The 18,751-nt window shown below is 38.6% G+C and overlaps 1 protein-coding gene across 4 annotated transcripts in view; it reads left to right on the top strand.

Annotated features, from left to right (window-relative positions):
* Window positions 1-18,751, top strand: part of HEPH (hephaestin) — an 83,146-nt gene that overhangs the window by 4,443 nt on the left and 59,952 nt on the right. Inside the window, exons 1-8 of one of the 4 annotated variants that reach the window (XM_036270731.1) lie at window positions 3,216-3,326; window positions 3,445-3,650; window positions 5,535-5,779; window positions 7,059-7,271; window positions 7,827-8,009; window positions 9,706-9,960; window positions 15,445-15,613; window positions 16,808-16,944. In XM_036270731.1, the coding sequence (XP_036126624.1) occupies window positions 3,484-3,650; window positions 5,535-5,779; window positions 7,059-7,271; window positions 7,827-8,009; window positions 9,706-9,960; window positions 15,445-15,613; window positions 16,808-16,944 (1,369 nt within the window). In that variant the 5' untranslated portion in view covers window positions 3,216-3,326; window positions 3,445-3,483. Of the gene's footprint in view, window positions 1-3,215; window positions 3,327-3,444; window positions 3,651-5,534; window positions 5,780-7,058; window positions 7,272-7,826; window positions 8,010-9,705; window positions 9,961-15,444; window positions 15,614-16,807; window positions 16,945-18,751 lie in introns of those variants that run through there. The other 3 variants (XM_036270732.1, XM_036270733.1, XM_036270730.1) reach the window with 3 other exon arrangements.

Raw genomic sequence — 18,751 nt, 5'->3', positions numbered from 1 at the left:
CGAAATCACACAGCTAGGAAAAGTACAGTCAGGATTTGTTTAGGTAGTCTGATTCCAAAGCCTGTGCCCTAAATGCAAAATGGGGAAGACAATCCTTATCTCACAAAAGTTTGAGAATTAAATAAGATTGCAGATATGAAAAACATAGTGTAAAGTGGAATGTAATAGGCAACTGCTAGGTAGCACTTTTTTCACAGGCTCTATTGTCTAGTTCTTTTGGTCATTAGTCACGGCCTTTGAATGCTTATTCATTGTATGCTGAAGATATGTACAGTCGGCCCTCGTTTATCATGGTTAATCAGTTCCAGACTCTATAGCGATAAATGAATTTCCGCGAAGTAGGATTCTTTATCTATGAGTACCAGTTTCTTCTGGGAATATTTCCAAGCTTACCATGTGCATCTCCAATTGTGAGATTCTTACTTGGGACAGTTATCACTTTAGGTAAATGAGTTTAAGGCACAACAGCCTTGCTGGCACATCCCTGAGAAAGAAGCTTGAAGGAGGTCCATGTTGCATTCAGACTTCCATTGAACAAAGGACGCTCGCTCCATATTGAAGGTTCCAAGGCATGGCTATTTGTTTGACCATATGTGGTACTATATATAGGTGCATGTGAATGCACCTGTGTTTCACCAGGGAGTGGCAGTTCTGATGAAGTATGAGAACTAGAAAGACTATTTGAAAACTCTTTCTATAAAACATTTTTGTGGTTCCATGTTTTTGCATTTCATTATGTCCTCAAACATCCATGACCTCAAAAAGGTAAGAACTATATAGTCCAGCTCCATTATTTAATATATGGGTAAACTGAGGCTCACTAAGGTAAAATAATTTTCTTAAAGTAACTCTGTGAACCAGTGGCAAACTTGAACTAGAACTGATTGGTGGGAAAATATGTTTGTGTCACTTCATGTCACTTTAGCAGTACTTGTTTATGGTATACCTATAGGGCCCCCATCACCCTGTCTGGCAATAGAGGCAACAAGATTTCTCACACATGACACCCATCCTCAAGGAGTTTATAGTTCAGTCTGGAAAATAAAGACTGTTCATGTGGCAGAAAGTAAAAATAATACAAAATCTGATTTAATGAAATGAGGTTGTATAGAGAATAAGTATTCCTTCAGAAGAAAGTGGTATGAAAAGGCTAGAGGGGACCTTCTGGGGCAATTAAGATTTAAGTTAGCCTTTAGAGTAGAAATATAGAATGTTGTATATGTGGGAGACAATAGCCAGGAGGGAAAAGGGAGATGAAAGACAACAGCAATTACTGTCTGTTATGTTCTAAGCATTAATTGAATCGTGTCCCTTTTATATAAGTTTTCTAATTTATTTCTTCAAGAGTGATATTATTATACATACTTTACAGATAACAAAACAGGTTCAGAGTGGTTAAGTATTACCTAAGTCTACACAAGTGGTCGGTGGGAGATCCAAGTTTTGGAAAGAGGAACCCAAGAACAGGTTCTCCCCTATATCAAGAGCTTTCATGACAAATGTCATATGGAGATTGAAGATTTAACACCTGTACTACTGCTGTGTGTAAAGGGGCTTGAGATTTTGTAGGGAATTCTATAGGTCTGTTTATTAATTAAGGTCAATATCTAGGCCTAGCTAAGGTGAATACCTGGGGATTTCCTATTTATATGTAAGTCTGTGCATATCTTTGACATTTCTATTTTTGATTAATTGTCCCGATCTCAAGTGCTTAGGACAAGGATTTAGTAAAACAATTTATATAAACCATTGAACATTGTGTTTAGTATATAGTAATCTCTCAATGAATGGTAACTACCACCATTGTTATCATCATTATGAATGATATTGATTAGATATATCTATGTCTATATGAGCATATGTGTTTGTTTCTAGAAGTGATCACAACTACATGTGACTGCATGTTTCAGAGTATATAGGGTTCTCCTAGATATAGTTATAATTATGGATAATACATGTTTTCTGTGTATATTCATGTGAGTGTGCAGGTATGTTTTGTGGATGGTAGTATGGCATGGTAATGAAGAACATAGACACTAGAGCCATACTTCCTGGACTCACAACCCAACTCTACTGTTTGTTAACTAGGTGACCTTGGGCAAATACCTTTACACTTCTGTTCTGCCATTTTTCCTTCTGTAATATGGGGATTATAATGACATCTTCCTCACAGTGTGGCTGTGAAGATTAAGTGATTTAATCTATGTAAAACACTTATAAAAGGGTCTGGCATGCTATGCACATACAATAAATGTTGATTTACTATTACTATTATTATTGTTATTATTCTGAAAGTGACAAAGGCTCTGTGTGACAGTGTAGTTCTATATGCGGACGCAAGTGTGTACAGCTCTGTTTTTAGATAAGATTGCATGTACCTTTGTGTATGCAACTGCACGTATATATGTGTGTTTATGTTATGTTGTCTGTGTTTCTAAGTTTGACTGTAGCTCTGTACTGTATGACTGAATGCTTTATCCCAACCCCCAGAAGTCTAACCTCCTGGCTGGTGTACTGGAATGAGAGGCTGGAGGCTTAGTTCTGACTCTGACTCAGGGTTGGACCCGTGAAATGAATTTGTGCATAGCAGAGAACCAGCAGAGAACATTTTTTATAAGTTAATATTTCCCTCATATATTCTCATTTGTTTTGTTTTATTTTTTACTTTTTGCTATTGACATGCAGAAAGGCACACAAATGCTAAGTTCATAGCTCAGTATATTTTCACAAACTGAAGGTCCTCATGTAATCAGTATGTAGATCAAGAAACAGAACATTACCTAGAAGCATTCCTCCTCTTCCCTTCCCAGTCACTGACCCCTATCTCAAGGGCAAATGCTATCTTGGCTTCTAGCAGCATAGATTAGTTTTGTTTGATTTTATACTTTATATAAATCAAATAATAGAATATGTATTCTTTGTATCTGATTTATTTCTGCAACATTATGCTCATGAGAGGCATCTATATTTTCATGTGTAATTGTAGTTTGTTCATTATCATTGTTATATAAAATTCCGTTGTATGAATAAAATACAATTTACTCATTCATTCTAGTGTTCTTGGACATTTTGGCTATTTCCATTTTGGGTCTGTTAACATTCTAGTAAATGTCTTTTGATCAGTGGTACAATCAGTGTTTTGGTGCCTGTTTCCTGATTCTTGAGCCAGAGTAATTCTTCCTTCTATATGGCTGAAGGAACTGGATCCAGATTTCTCTTCTGAAGGAAGTGATGCATAATTATCAGTATGAGTGACTGTTTAACTTTGCCCTCCAAAGTCCAATGTGTAGAGATCATTGAATACTTGTTGAACTGAAAGTAATCAGGTAAGCTATAGATTCTGGGGTAATTCTTTCTTGTTTTCTTAGTTACTTTGTCTGGCTCTTGCCTCTTTAGTTTTCCAGACACATGCAAAGTCCCTTTGTTTTCTCTCTTTCATACCAGCAGCTATTCATTTGCCTGTTTCCCAGAGTAAAGTGGGCCATGGAGCCAGGCCATTTCCTCTGGGCTCTGCTCTTGATGCAATCCTTGTGGCCCCAGCTGACTGAAGGGGCCACTCGAGTCTACTACCTGGGCATCCAGGACGTGCAGTGGAACTATGCTCCCAAGGGAAGGAATGTCATCACGAATCAGCCTCTGGACAGTGACACGTAGGTTTAATCTCTTGTAAAATTAGAGTTTGTGTTGGGGAGGGGAAACCCTTGAGAGTCATAGGGTAGCCTCTTGAACACCTTTTATCAGGGTGTGGTAGCAGCAGCTCCTGATCACTCTGGACCATACACCTAGTGGCATGTTTGCTGAGAATAGGGCTGGTTGACTCAAGAGCCAGCATTCCATATGGAGTATGCTTTTCCTCAGCATTTTTAGGGTTCTAATGGTATTTCCATATTCCCTTGATACTCAGATGGTATCCACAATATTGTTTTTTTTGTTTGTTTGTTTTTTTTATCCTCACCCGAGGACATTTTTTGTTCAGACAGAGCGGGAGGGAGAGAGAGGAAGAGAGAGAGAGAGAGAAACATCGATGTGAAGGGACACATCGAGTGGTTGCCACCCGCACGACCAACCAGGGCCGGGGACAAACTGCAACCGAGGTACGTGCCCTTAGCAGGAACCGAACCCAGGTCTCTCTGTACCGCAGGCCGACGCTCTAACCGCTGAGCCAAACCGGCCAGGGCTCCACAATATTGTTTTAATAACAGTTATTTAGCTTTAATAAAAGAAAGAAACATGAAGTATATACAATGTTTGTAACATTGTGTATGGTAGAACTAATCTTCCATAGTTCAATAGAACTATACTAATTTCAGATATGTAAAAATGTCCAAAAAATAAGGTAAGTCTTAGAATCAAAGAAAGAACAGTAATAGCTATCACTTATGTAATACTCTGCCTGGGACAGGGATTATACTAGAAATTTACATACTTAGTCTCACCTAATTCTTACAAAAAGTTCTAGGAGGTAGGTCTAAATATCTTCATCTTTTAGATGAGAAAACTGAGGGCCAGGGACATCAAATAACTTGCTCAAGGCCCACAGCTAGTAAATGGAAGAGATAGGATTTGAACCTGGTAATGTAGATGCAAAACTGGTACTCTTCTCTCCACTTTGCCTCTCACAGATCCCACATGATTAACCCTTCTTGATTTTAGAATCTTGCAGATGCTCCACAAATATCTGTTTATCAAAATGAATTAATATATTAAAGAATCTTTTCTGATCATGAATCACTTTGTTTCTCCAAAGACTCAGAATTTTCCAAAGTTGACTTTAACATCTCAGAGCTCTCTAGGATGAATTAGAGTAAGAAGAACAGTTGTCTGTTTTGACAAGCCATTTTTCTATCCATCTAGTTTTGAAGTCACAGAGTCTTTGTTTTAAAATTGTCCTTGAGGGATAACTTTTTTATCTTCCATCACCAATATTTTGAAGTAATAGTTAATATTTATTAAGTTTTTACTATTTTCCAGGCACTGTCCTAAGCTCTTTATATATTTTAATTATTTTGGTCATCAGCAACACCTGTCCAAGTTTGGTACATTTTGCAGATAGGGAAATTGTGCACAGGGAAGTTAAGTAACTTGCTCAAAGTCCCACAGATTTGGAAGTGGCAATATCAACATTTATTTGAGCCATTCCAGCTCTAGAACTTGAGAACTTAACTACTATGCTATAAAACCTCTCACATATTGCAAAGTGATGCTACATCAGGCAACAGAGGTAGGGAGTGATCACTTAAAAAGAACCAGTCCATGATTGTTTCCTCATTAGTATATATTATACTGAACCATGTGAAATTGCCTTTTTTTTTGTAGCTTAAAAGTGGTCAAATATCAGCAATTTCATATGCATTCACTTACTACTTTCCATTGTCAAACAATTAAACCAGCTTAAAGCTTTCATATTTTGTTCAGTACATCCCATTTCCTCTTGTTTTGCCCTAAACAAAGATGGACACTTTTTTGTCAGCATCTGGAAATTAACTCTCCAGAGGTTTGAAAATTGTGGCAAAATTGTGACTCTTTCCTTGCAGAGTAGCTTCCAGCTTCCTAAAGTCTGACAAGAACCGGATAGGAAGCAGCTACAAGAAGACTATCTACAAAGAATACAGTGATGGCTCATACATGCATGAAATGGCCCAGCCTGCCTGGTTGGGCTTCCTGGGGCCAGTGTTGCAGGCTGAGGTGGGAGATGTCATCCTTATTCACCTGAAGAATTTTGCCACTCGTCCCTATACTATCCACCCCCATGGTGTTTTCTATGAGAAGGACTCAGAAGGTAAATCAGCTCACCCTTTCTGTCTCCTGTCCATAATAACTATCACTTTTCCTTCTCTGCCATATGAAAGGGAGGAGCAGTCTTTTCTTCCTTATTGATCTGAGGTAGCAGGGGCTCTTCTCAGAGAAAACATGACTGGGTTCTGCTATTCATATGTGTGACTGAGCAAGTCATTGTCCCTCTCCTCAGATTCTTCATTAGAAATATGGAGATTCAATCTGCCCTTTATGAGTTTGTTTCTGTTTTGTTTTGTTTTCCTATGCTAGATACAGAGAACAAACTGATGGTTGCCAGATGGAAGGAGGTTGGGGGACTGGGTGAAAAAGGTGAAGGGATTAAGAAGTACAAGTTGGCAGTTACAAAATAGTCACAAGGATGTAAAGCACATTATATGGAATATAGTCAATGATATTGTAATAACTATGTATGGTATCAGGTGGGTACTGGAAATATTAGGGGAAGGAGGAATCACTTTGTAAGTTATATAAATTTCAAACCACTAGGCTATGTAACTGGAACTAGTATAACACTGAATTTCAACTGTAATGGCAATTTTTTTTCAAAATTTAAAAATCTACCTTTTATCACAAAGAATTAAAATTATGTTTTCATAAAATATTTGTGCTTTGAAAAGAGAAGAGTGTGCTCTGAATATAAGGGAATATTATTCTAGAGTCTTCCAAAATGTTCATTTTTTGTTCTTAAGAGGGAGTTCAGTTTACTTATTTGTGTCTTTCATATCCCAGGCTCAACAGCCTTTAATACAGACACAACAATGAGTGAGGAGAATAGGGAGGGAAGTCAGAATGTCCTGCCTTGGCCACTGGAAAGTTACTTTTCCTGTTTTCTCTTCCATAAAATGGGGAAGTGCACAAACTGATCATCAAGTTGCCTTTAAAATAAAACTCTGTGATAGTTTTCCAAACTGAGTGCTCAAAGGGAGGAAATCTATCTTCTCCTATGTTTCCAAGCCACTGACTTTGCATGAGGGCACTACTGGATCAGGCGGTGGAGCAGTTTTTGTGGCCACAGCTCTTTCCCCAATGGCTGCAACCTCTCCACCCTCTGTTGATGTGAGATCTGGGGTCCTTTGGCTTCATATTACCTGAATCTGTGCCCTCTTCAGGTTGTGAGGAACACTGTGCTGGACCTTAGAACTTTACTTTTTCCACAAGACTGGATCTTGGTATATTATATGTCAGCCTTCTCTTCGCTTCTATACCTGCCAGGCTCCATCTCACACATCCTGGGACTATGCATGTGCAATGTCATTTTCTAGGCTCCCTATACCCAGATGGCTCCTCTGGTCAGCTGAAAGCTGATGACTCTGTTCCCCCGGGAGGCAACCATATCTACAACTGGACCATTCCAGAAAGCCATGCACCCACTGATGCTGACCCAGCATGCCTCACCTGGATCTACCATTCTCATGTAGATGCTCCACGAGATATTGCAACTGGCCTCATTGGACCGCTTATCACCTGTAAAAGAGGTACAGGCCCCAAGAGTGAGCTATGAGATGCAGATTTGGATATCGATAGGAAGTAGTAATCTAGATGAACCACCTACATATAAAGCAACAGCCTAAGGAGTGATCATTCAGAACCATCATTTATCAGCAGGAATAAACAATGCCAAACTTCATTTTTTTTTCTATTTTATTACATTCTTTTCCTAACAAAAAATCCTTTTTTAGTTTTTAAATTTTTCTCTAATCACTTAAAAAACTTGAATTAGTAATGATGGGAGTTTGGTCATATAAAAGTAAGGTATGTGGTAAGAGTTTAAATTTGAAAGTGTAGCCATCAAGATTTGGAAAGGATTGTCTATGTGGTTGGAAAGAGGGTATGTTTAAGGTAGAATCAGGCCTAAAGACCTAGGTGCTGCAAGAGTGTGATGAGTTTGAGGCCCTGGTTGAATAACTCTCCATCTGCTTTTCTATTGCTGACAGACTTTTAAGACTACGTCTCTTGCTATTTCTTTCTTATGAGTACCCCTTGTTACTAAGGATGGGAGGTTCTCAAGGACACTTTCTTACTTGTATTAGGAACCCTGGATGGGAACTCCCCTCCTCGGCGGCAAGACGTGGACAATTCCTTCTTCCTGCTCTTCAGTGTGGTAGATGAGAATCTTAGCTGGCATATCAACGAGAACATCGTCACTTACTGCTCAGACCCTGCTTCAGTGGACAAAGAAGATGAGGCCTTTCAAGAGAGCAATAGAATGCATGGTGAGCTGGGAAAGAATGGCCACACTGTGATAGTAGACACTGATGAAAGGTCTACACTGGGCCTACCATTTGTTGGGTGCTTTCACATACCCGGTTCTTTTTTTTTTTTTTTTTTAATCCTCACCCGAGGACATTTTTCAACATTTTGTTGAGATAGAGTGGGAGGAAGAGAGAGAGAAACATCGATGTGAAAGGGACACATCGAGTGGCTGCCACCCACACGACCAACCAGGGCCGGGGACAAACTGCAACCGAGGTACATGCCCTTAGCGGGAACCGAACCCGGGTCTCTCTGGACCGCAGGCCAATGCTCTAACCGCTGAGCCAAACCGGCCAGGCCCCGATTCTTTTTAATCCTTAGAAGGACCAGAAGCAGTAAGTAACTTTACCTTGTTTTTACCTATGAGGAAACTAAGGATTACACAGCAGATAAACAGCACAGCTAAAATTCCAACTCTAATCTGTCTGACTGCATATTGCGCTCTTGCCATTGGGTACCTTGCCTCCTGAGTGTGGAATAGCCCAGGGTGTTGATTTCAAACTCATATACTATATGTTTAGTCACTTTGGTGAGGCTGTCCACTAATATAAAATAACCTGTCTTTGTTCTATAAAGAATGTGAGCTGTAAGAATTACCCGCTTAGTGAAGAAAAATAGTTACCTATGGTGAATCCATCATCTTAATTAAATTTAAAACTAATTAAAGGCACAAAAGCCCTGAGGTATGGGCAGAGAAGTGATTTTTAGGAAGTGAAACAAGTTACTTTGGCTTTTGTTTAATTAAGGGAGTGGCTACTTACTTTAGTTACAAAGGTGGGCTCAAAGCCAGACTGTCCCATGGGGAAGTGAAAACTCAGAGGGAAGGTGTAAGGGATGGCTTGGGTAACTTGGGTTTTATATCAATTGTTTGTAATAACTGTGGTAATTAGTCAGCTAACTTGACAATTGTCCTATGGAAATTTTAGAAGGAAATTGGCCTGGAAGAAAAGAATAGCTTACAAAATAAACCAAATTCCTTAAAAAGCTTCTTCGGATTGCTGGGTTGGAATCTTGGCTCTGCCATTTAATCGCTCTGTGGCCTTGGGAGAAAGTAACTTCACCTCTTTGAGCCTTGGTTTTCTCACTTTTTGCATGAGATGATCGATATCTACCTATTTCCTAGGGGTGTTTGTGAGATTTAAATGATATAATATATATTGTCAGCATAGTGTGCTCTTTAAAACCTCATCTATATGTGCTATGAATATTTCTCAGCCATAAGAAAAGATGAAATACTGCCATTTGTGACAATATGGGTGGACCTTGAGAATATTAAACTAAGCAAAGTAAATCAGTCAGAAAAAGCTAAGAACCATATAATTTCACTCATTATGTGAAAATCAGAGACCCAGATAGACAACAGTATAATGGTTACCAGAGGGAAGAGAGTTGAGGTGGGAGTAAAGGGTAAATGGGGCCAAATACATGGTGACGGAAGATGATTTGACTTTGAGTGTTGGGCACACAATGCAGTATACAGATCATGTATTATAGTAATGTACATTTGAAACCTATATGACCCTATTATCCAATGTCACTCCAGTAAATTTAATAAAAAATAAAACATGTGAATGTCACTTAATATTATTGTTAGATGGTAAGGCATTGGACTGTCCTTATCTAACTTTGACATTTTCTTTGGATTTTCTTTTTCAGCAATCAATGGCTTTGTATTTGGGAACTTACCAGAGTTGAACATGTGTACACAGAAGCGTGTGGCCTGGCACTTGTTTGGCATGGGCAACGAAGTAGATGTCCACACAGCTTACTTCCATGGACAGATGCTGACCATCCGGGGCCACCGCACTGATGTGGCTCACATGTTTCCAGCCACCTTTGTGACTGCTGAGATGGTGCCCCAGAAACTTGGCACCTGGTTAATAAGCTGTCAAGTTAATAGTCACTTGCAAGGTAAGATCCAGCATCTCTGACCCTTGAAGTATGGGATGAAGGTGGCAATATGATCATCAGGAGCCTGGGATTCTGGTCTGGAGCCATAAGATAGGTCTTTCAGGTGAGGCAGCTAGGAATAAAGAATGAACCACAAGACTAGAATTCTGGGGAACCCCATTCTTTCCTGGCTCAGCTATTAACTTTCAAGGTTACCTCAGGTACATCTCTCTGGCTTTCATCTTCTTCATCTGTAACATAAGATGGTATAGGGATTGTTAAATGACCTTTTAAGCTGTCATTTTTTTTTCTCAGAGTCCTAAGGAATTAGGACCTGGAGGTCTTGCAGATGATTGAACAGGAAGTAAATGAAATATTGGTTTTAAAAGCATAATGTTTCTACAGGAGATCATGTAATATTGTGGACAAGTGATGACACTCTTTAGTTGGGACCCAACAGAAATAGGGATAGAAGGTTTGGTTTTCAGAGGGAGAATGGTTGAAGTAATGGAATAATGCATTGAGGAGCATCAGAGGAGAGGAGGAACATATGAGGCAATGGAAAGAGTAGTAGACAAATGATTAGATGGTTTCAGAGTTTGTCTCAGCTCTATGTAATAACTTTGGAAAAGTCCCTTTCCTTTTCTAGGCCCCATTTGCCACATGTATAAAACGAGAGATTATTCAGCTCTCACTTTCTAGAATTATTTGGTATATGGGTATATGGTAAATTAAATGGATGTCAGGAAAGTGATATGTGAGTATATGAAAATGGGTTTGAGTAAGTGAGAAGTTATAGACTAGTAAGATAATGAGTCTGGGATGGTAGGGTTTTTTTTTTTTTTTTTTAATAGGGGCCAGTTACCTTTGCTCCATCATGCAGGTTCTGGCCTTGGTCCAAAAAGCATCTGGATAAATGAGTATGAATCGAGATGGAGGTTAGGGATGCAGCATAATAGTAGAACAAGCAGGGTCCTTAGAGCCAGAAAAGCCTGGATTCAAATCCTGTTCCACCATTTGCTTAGTTAGCTTTGGTAAGTAATGTCACTTCTCTGAGACTGTTTCCTTATCTGATTATTGCAGTAATGATTCCTACCTCATAAAGTTGCAATGGGGTTTTAGAGAGATAATGTGATTTTGTTTTTTGTTTTTTTTTTAATGAATTTTTTATTTATTTTTTTTGTTACAGATATTTTACCTTTTTACCCCATTGGCACCCCCCACCCCACCCCACCTCTGCCCCGTCCCCGGCTTAGTTGTACATGTCCATTGGTCATGCATACATGCATATAAGTTCTGTGGCCTATCTCTTCCCACCCCCTCACCCCCCATCCCCTCTTCTGAGGGATGTCAGTCTGTGCCCTACTTCCATGTGTCTGGGTCTACTGTATTCCTCAGATTGTTATGTTCATTATATTCCGTATATAAGTGAGATCATGTGGTATTTGTCTTTTTCTGCTTGGCTTCTTTCACTTAGGATAATACTTTCCAGGTCCCTCCATGTCGTCTCAAAGGATAAGAGATCTTTCTTTCTTACCGCTGCATAGTACTCCATTGTGTATATGTACCACCGCTTTTTTATCCATTCATCTACTGGTGGACACTTGGGCTGTTTCCAGATCTTAGCTATTTAAATAGTGCTGCTATGAACATGGGGGTACATATATTCTTCCTGATTGGTGTTTCAGGCTTCTTAGGGTATATTCCCAGCAGTGGGATCACTGGGTCAAATGGAAGTTCAATTTTTAATTTTTTGAGGTAACACCATATTGTTTTCCATAGTGGCTGCACCAGTCTGCATTCCCACCAGCAGTGTAGTAGAGTCCCCTTTTCTCCACACCCTCGCCAACACTTGTTGTTTGATGATTTGTTGATGGCGGCCATTCTGACAGGTGTGAGGTGATACCTCATTGTTGTTTTAATTTGCATCTCTCTGATGATTAGTGATGTTGAGCATTTCTTCATATGTCTTTTGGCCATTTGTATGTCCTGTTTGGAGAGGTGTCTATTCAGCTCCTCTGCCCATTTTTTAATTGGGTTCTTTGTCTTCCATTTGTGGAGTTGTATGAGCACGCTCTATATATTGGAAATTAACCCCTTATCTGATACATCATTGGCAATGATATTCTCCCATACAGTGGGTTGCCTTTCCATTTTGATGATTGTTTCTTTTGCTGTGCAGAAGCTTTTTAGTTCGATGTAGTCCCATGTGTTCATTTTCTCCTTTATTTCTGTTGCCTTAGGTGATGTATCAGTGAAAATTCTGCTCCGTATGATGTCCGAAATTTTGTTGCCTACATTTTCTTCTAGAATTTTTATGGATTCACGGGTCACATTTAAGTCTTTTATCCATTTTGAGTTTATTCTTGTGTAGGGTGTAAGTTGATGGTCTAGTTTCATTTTTTTTTTCATGTAGCTGTCCAATTTTCCCAACACCATTTATTAAAGATGCTGTCTTTACTCCACTGTATGCTCTTGCCACCTTTGTCAAATATGAATTGAGCATATTGCCTTAGGTCCATTTCTGGGTTTTCAGTTCTGTTCCACTGGTCTATATGCCTGTTCTTGTGCCAGTACCAGGCTGTTTTGGTTACAGTCGCTTTGTAGTATAACTTGATATCTGGTATTGTGATCCCACCTACTTTGTTCTTTTTTTCAAGATTGCTGTGGCTATTCGGGGTCTTTTTTGGTTCCATATGAACTTTTGAAGTATTTGTTCTAGTTCTATGAAATATGTCGTTGGTATTTTGATGGGGATTGCATTGAATCTATAGATTGCTTTGGGTAGTATGGACATTTTAATGATGTTAATTCTTCCAATCCATGAACAGGGTATGTGCTTCCACTTTTTTATATCTTCCTCTATTTCTTTTTTCAATGACCTGTAGTTTTCTGCAAATAGGTCCTTTACTTCTTTGGTTAAGTTTATTCCTAGGTATCTTAATTTTTTTGGCGCAATGGTAAATGGGATTGTTTTTTCAGTTTCTCTTTCTGTGACTTCATCATTGGTGTACAAGAATGCCGTCGATTTCTTGACGTTAATTTTGTATCCTGCTACTTTGCCAAATTCATTTATTTAGTCTAGTAGATTTTTGATGGAGTCTTTGGGGGTTTTCTACCTATAATATCATGTCATCTGTGAATAATGACAGTTTCACTTCCTCCTTTCCAATTTGTATCCCTTTTATTTTTTCTTCATGTCTGATTGCTGTGGCTAAGACTTCCAGTACAATGTTAAATAAGAGTGGCGAAAGTGGACAACCCTGTCTTGTTCCTGTTCTTAATGGAAATGTTTTTAGTTTCTGTCTATTGAGTATGATGTTGGCTGTAGGTCTTTCATATATGGCCTTTATTATGTCAAGATATGATCCCTCTATTCTTACATTGCTGAGCGTTTTTATCAGAAATGGATGCTGGGTTTTGTCGAATGCTTTTTCAGCATCTATTGATATGATCATGTGGTTTTTATTCTTCATTTTGTTTATGTGGTGTATCACGTTTATTGATTTGCGAATATTGTACCAGCCTTGCATCCCTGGAATGAATCCCACTTGGTCATGGTGAATAATTTTTTTGATGTATTGCTGGATCTGATTTGCTAATATTTTGTTCAGGATTTTGGCGTCTATTTTCATCAGGGATATTGGCCTGTAGTTTTCTTTCTTCGTAGTGTCTTTTTCTGGTTTTGGAATTAGAATTATGCTGGCCTCATAGAACGTGTTTGGAAGTCTTCCTTCTTCTTGAATGTTTTGAAATAGTTTGAGGAGAATGGGTGTTAGTTCTTTTTTGAATGTTCGGTAAAACTCCCCCGTGAAACCATCTGGGCCTGGGCTTTTGTTTGCTGGGAGAGTCTTGATTACCTCTTCAATTTCCTTAGTTGTTATTGGTCTGTTCAAGTTTTCTATCTCTTCCGGGAATATTTTCGGGAGACTGTATGTTTCTAGAAATTTGTCCATTTCACTTAGATTGTCGAATTTGTTGCCATATAGTTGTTCATAGTAGTTGTTAATGATCTTTTGTATTTCCGTGGTGTTGGTTGTTACTTCTCCTCTTTCATTTCTGATTTTGTGTATTTGGGTTCTCTCTCTTTGTTTCTTGGTGAGTCTAGCTAAGGGTCCATCAATCTTGTTTATCTTTTCGAAAAACCAGCTCTTTGTTTCATTGATCCTTTGAATTGTTTTTTGGTCTCTATGTCATTTATTTCTGCTCTGATCTTTACTATTTCCTTCCTTCTACTTGCTCTGGGGTTTTCTTTTTGTTTGCTTTCTAATTCTTTAAGTTGTGAGGTTAGACAGTCAATTAGAAATTTTTCTTGTTTTTTGAGGTAGGCCTGTAGTGCTATGAACTTCCCTCTCAGAACTGCTTTCGCTGCATCCCATAGATTTTGTGTTGTTGTGTGTTCATTTTCATTGGTTTCCAGGAAGTTTTTAATTTCTTCCTTGATCTCCTCGGTGACCCATTCATTGTTTAATAACATGCTATTTAGCCTCAATGTGTTGAAATGTCTTTGCAAGTTCTTGATGCAATTGATTTCTAGTTTCATGCCATTGTGATCTGAGAAGATGCTTGATATGATTTCAATCTTCTTGAACTTGTAGAGATTTAGTTTGTGTCCTATCATGTGGTGTATCTTTGAGAATGTCCCATGTGCACTTGAGAAGAATGTGTGTTCTGTAGTTTTGGGGTGTAATTCTCTGTAGATAGCTATTAAATCCATTTGGTCTAGTGCTTCAGATAATGTGATTTTGAATCTTAAAGACTAGGAGAATGTTGAGACCTTTTGTCATCCTTTTTTGTATCTCAGATTTCTAATTTATAATTTCAGATTTTCTTGGAATTTTGTGAGACTCAAATGAGATAATGATCTGAATGATCTCTATAAGATGCCAAGCAAAAATAAGGCAATATCATCAATTACCACTATACCTCAATGTAACATTTTTCACATTTTGGAGACACAACTTAGAATCTACATTTTCCTGCCAGTCCTAAATATGAACCTCCATCTCCATGTAAAGGAGATGGTCCATTATTTGGGGAGATTCCCTCTTTACAAATTACTTTCTTTTTTTTTTTTTTTTAATTTCATGCTTCCACTAGCCCAGTGTGGCAGATTTCCTATTCTCCCCATTTACAGAACAGGGGTTAAATTTTAGATCTAGGAATTGACTTACCTAAGGTCCTACAGATAGTGATAAGGCTTGGACTTGTTCTTAGGTATTTGAACTTCAAGCTCTGTGATATTTGTACAATGTAAATCTTTTGCAAAGAAATGAATACCTGGTAAACAAGGCAGTGGTGGTGAGCAGGTGGAGGTACTTTAATTCCCATCTGGGCTCCTTCTCTTCCAGCCAGTCTCTTGAGGAGTGAGAGAAAATGGCTCATATGGAGGTAGGGGTAAGGAGCCTAGTGGAAGGTGGGAGGGGGAGACCTTAAGAGAAGGAAGAAGGTGGGTTGTCTGGGTAGAAGTCCTGGGTAGAACCAGTCATGATGTTTTTCCTCCAGGTGGCATGCAAGCACTCTACAATATCAAGTCTTGCTCCATGGCCCCTCCCATGAACCTACTAACAGGAAAAGTTCGGCAGTACTTCATTGAGGCTCATGAGATTCAATGGGACTATGGCCCAACGGGTCATGATGGAAGTACTGGGAAGAATCTGAGAGAGCCAGGCAGGTAAGAGGTAGCAGACTTCCTCTCCCTACTCCTGGTTTTGGCCCCAAGCACTATTATTCCCTCTCAGAAATCTCTCACTTTCACTTGAGGGTTACAATAATTGTCTAACTGGAGTTGTATGACACAACTGTTAACTAAATTCTTTTGACCCCTGAACAGCTTGTTCCTGGGGAGCCACAAAGCATTTTGTATGATTATGGCATATCCGTAGCAAAAGGTTCTAGCAGTGTTTGAGGTTGTTCCTGCAAGCCACCCTCAGAAAAGAAGACCCAATGGGACCAGATTTTTTGAAATGTCATTTATCCAACTCTTCTTTATTTTATCCATTATTTACCTCCTTGCACCTTCCTTTCTTTTTCATAGTCTGATGAGGCATTTAAGCAGAAGTGTAAAAAGCACTCTGAGAAATGTAGGAAGAAGGGGAAACAACCTGCCTTATGGCTATTCCATAACCATCATTTTGGAGGAATTTATCTAAATTCTCTTGCCTCATTCATGAATCAGATTGGGCAGGATAGAACAGGTTAGTTCCCTATTCAGTAGCTAGGCCTTAAATTATGCATATTCACTGGCCTATCAGTGATTCCAGGTCGTTTACAGAAGAGCCACTTGACTAGATGACTAGAAGAGTTTGGGGCAATATCCCAAGGCACCCATCATGTTTAGTTTTTCAGCAAAAAATAATGGAATGAATGTGCAGAAAACATAGGAAAATAAGCACTTGGGTCTCACCATGACTTCCAGAATCTCTAACTGGGTTTGCTAGGTTAGTGGGTTTTCATTTTGGAATTAAGGATATTCTTTATTAAGGGGAGAAAAAATCTTGAGTACCTAAGATAATTAAGAACAGATGTAAGTTTACATAACTCAAGAGGGCAGGACTGGTACTAGTATCCGGAACTTACAAGCAAGAAGTTTCAGCCTATTATAAAAAATAAGTCTAATTATTAAAACTATCCAAGAGTAAGAAGAATTGCTTTCTCTGAAAATGAGTTCCCTGACCTGGGAAAGGCTGAAGCAGAAGCTGCATATTATTTATTAGTAGTGTCACCTTCACTGAGTAAAAGCTTACCTGGATGATCTCTGAGATCTTTCTTGGTCATAAGGATCCATAACTTGAAAAGACGAAGGGTGATATGGAAGTCTATTTGATACATAATTAAATCATGTAATATTTGCCTTCTTATATGCCAGTGGCTCAGAAAAATTCTTCCAGAAGAGCTCCAGCCGAATTGGGGGCACTTACTGGAAAGTTCGATATGAAGCCTTCCAAGATGAAACATTCCAGGAAAAGGTACAGATGGAGGAAGATGAGCATCTTGGAATCCTGGGTGAGGAATCCTTAACTTATGAAATTAATTGACTAGAGCCATGAGAACTGGGGAGGACTTAGAAACTGGAGCCTGGGGGAAGTTCTGAGACACATTCTAGACCAGCATCTCCCAAAGTGAGTACCAACAGATGAGTGTTTTGTGCAGAAGCGTTGTGGGTCTGAATGTGTCTGCGAAATACTAAGTTAAACATAGTCAAGTAAAACATAATCAAATATTGTTCTTGGTTGCAGAGTTTCTCAGAACCTTGGATTTATTTTTATCATGAACCTCCAAGATGGAAATAGAATATGTAGCATTTCTTATACTTTACTACAGAACTTTTTTCAGTAAACACCTTCTCATAGTATTGTTGTTCAGATCACACTTTTTAAAGTGTTTTCCTAGGTGTATTTCTGAAGGGCTATATATAAAGCAGTAAGACTGTCCAGGTTCCTGGTAATATGGGGACAGGAGCAGATTGACATGGCATGCAGACATACTTGCTATAGTGAGGGATGCAAAACAAAGCTTAGAACCTGACTTGGAGAAAGTATCCAGAAGTCCTAAAGCACAGTATATTATTATTATTATATTAAAACAGTATAACAGTGTTGAGTATGGTTTAGTCACTTAATTAAGCCAGAAAATAAAATATATCAGATGGGAGAAAACTTTGGAAATAAAATTGATAAACTATATTCTGGGGTTAGATGTGCACCAGTTGATTTTAGGAGATCTGAGCATGCACAGTAGGCCTTATATAAAATAAAAAGGGAGATATATGGAACAGAAACATACCTTGGAAAAGAGGATGGACAGTGAATATTAAGGAGTTCTCATTAGCTGTGTTCAGTATGGGTCTTCAGTCTTTTTTCTTCACTTTTTTATTGTGGTAAAATATGCACACAATAAAATTTACCATAGCAACCATTTAAATGTACAGTTCAGTGGTATTAAATGCATTCATAATGTTGTGTAACCTTCACCACCATCTATCCCAACTCTTTCATCTTGTAAAACTGAAATTTAATACCCATTAAACAATAACTATCCATTCTCCCCTCCCCTAGGTCCTGGGAACCACCATTATACTTTCTGTGTCTTTGTTTTTGACTACTCTAAGTATCTCATATAAGTGGAATTATACAACATTTGTTTTCTTGTGAGTAGCTTGTGGCCTCAAATATCACTTAGGTTGTAGCATGTTACATAATTTCTTCCTTTAATAAGACAAAGAGAAACATCATTCGGCTGTCTCCTGCATGCTCCCTACTGGGGATTGAGCCCACAACCCAGGCATGTGCCCTGATAGGGAATTGAACCAGGACCTCTTGGTCCATGGAATGGCACTCAGTCCACTGAGCCACACTGGCTGGGCAGCATCAATGTTTTAAGGGATATTGGTGTATAGTTATTGTTTTTTTCTCTTGTAGTGTTTTTGTCTGGCTTTGATGACATGGTAATGTTGGCTTGGCGAACTAAATTGAAAAGTATTCCCTCCTCTTCAATTTTTTGGAAGAGTTTGAAAAACATTTATATTAGGTTTTTAAATGTTTAGTAAAAATTACAAGTGAAGCCATCAAATCCAGGGATTTTTCTATTTTGGAAGATTTTTGACTACTGATTCAATGCCCTTACTAATTGCAGGTCTATTCAGATTTTATTTTTCTTTATAATTTATTCTTGATAGAGGATATAATAATATTGTATACTCAAATTTTATTTACAGATGAGGCAAGCTCAGATATTAAGATGGTTTTACAAGGAAGTGCAACTGTGGAAACAGGCAATAAAGGCAGGGGAAGTGGAACTGGACTTGACAGTG

The sequence above is a fragment of the Molossus molossus genome, unplaced genomic scaffold (genome assembly GCF_014108415.1).
Source record: "Molossus molossus isolate mMolMol1 unplaced genomic scaffold, mMolMol1.p scaffold_m16_p_2, whole genome shotgun sequence".
NCBI lineage: Eukaryota > Metazoa > Chordata > Mammalia > Chiroptera > Molossidae > Molossus > Molossus molossus.
The sequence above is the reverse complement of the archived record's forward strand: the minus strand, read 5'-3'. Positions and strand labels throughout refer to the sequence as shown.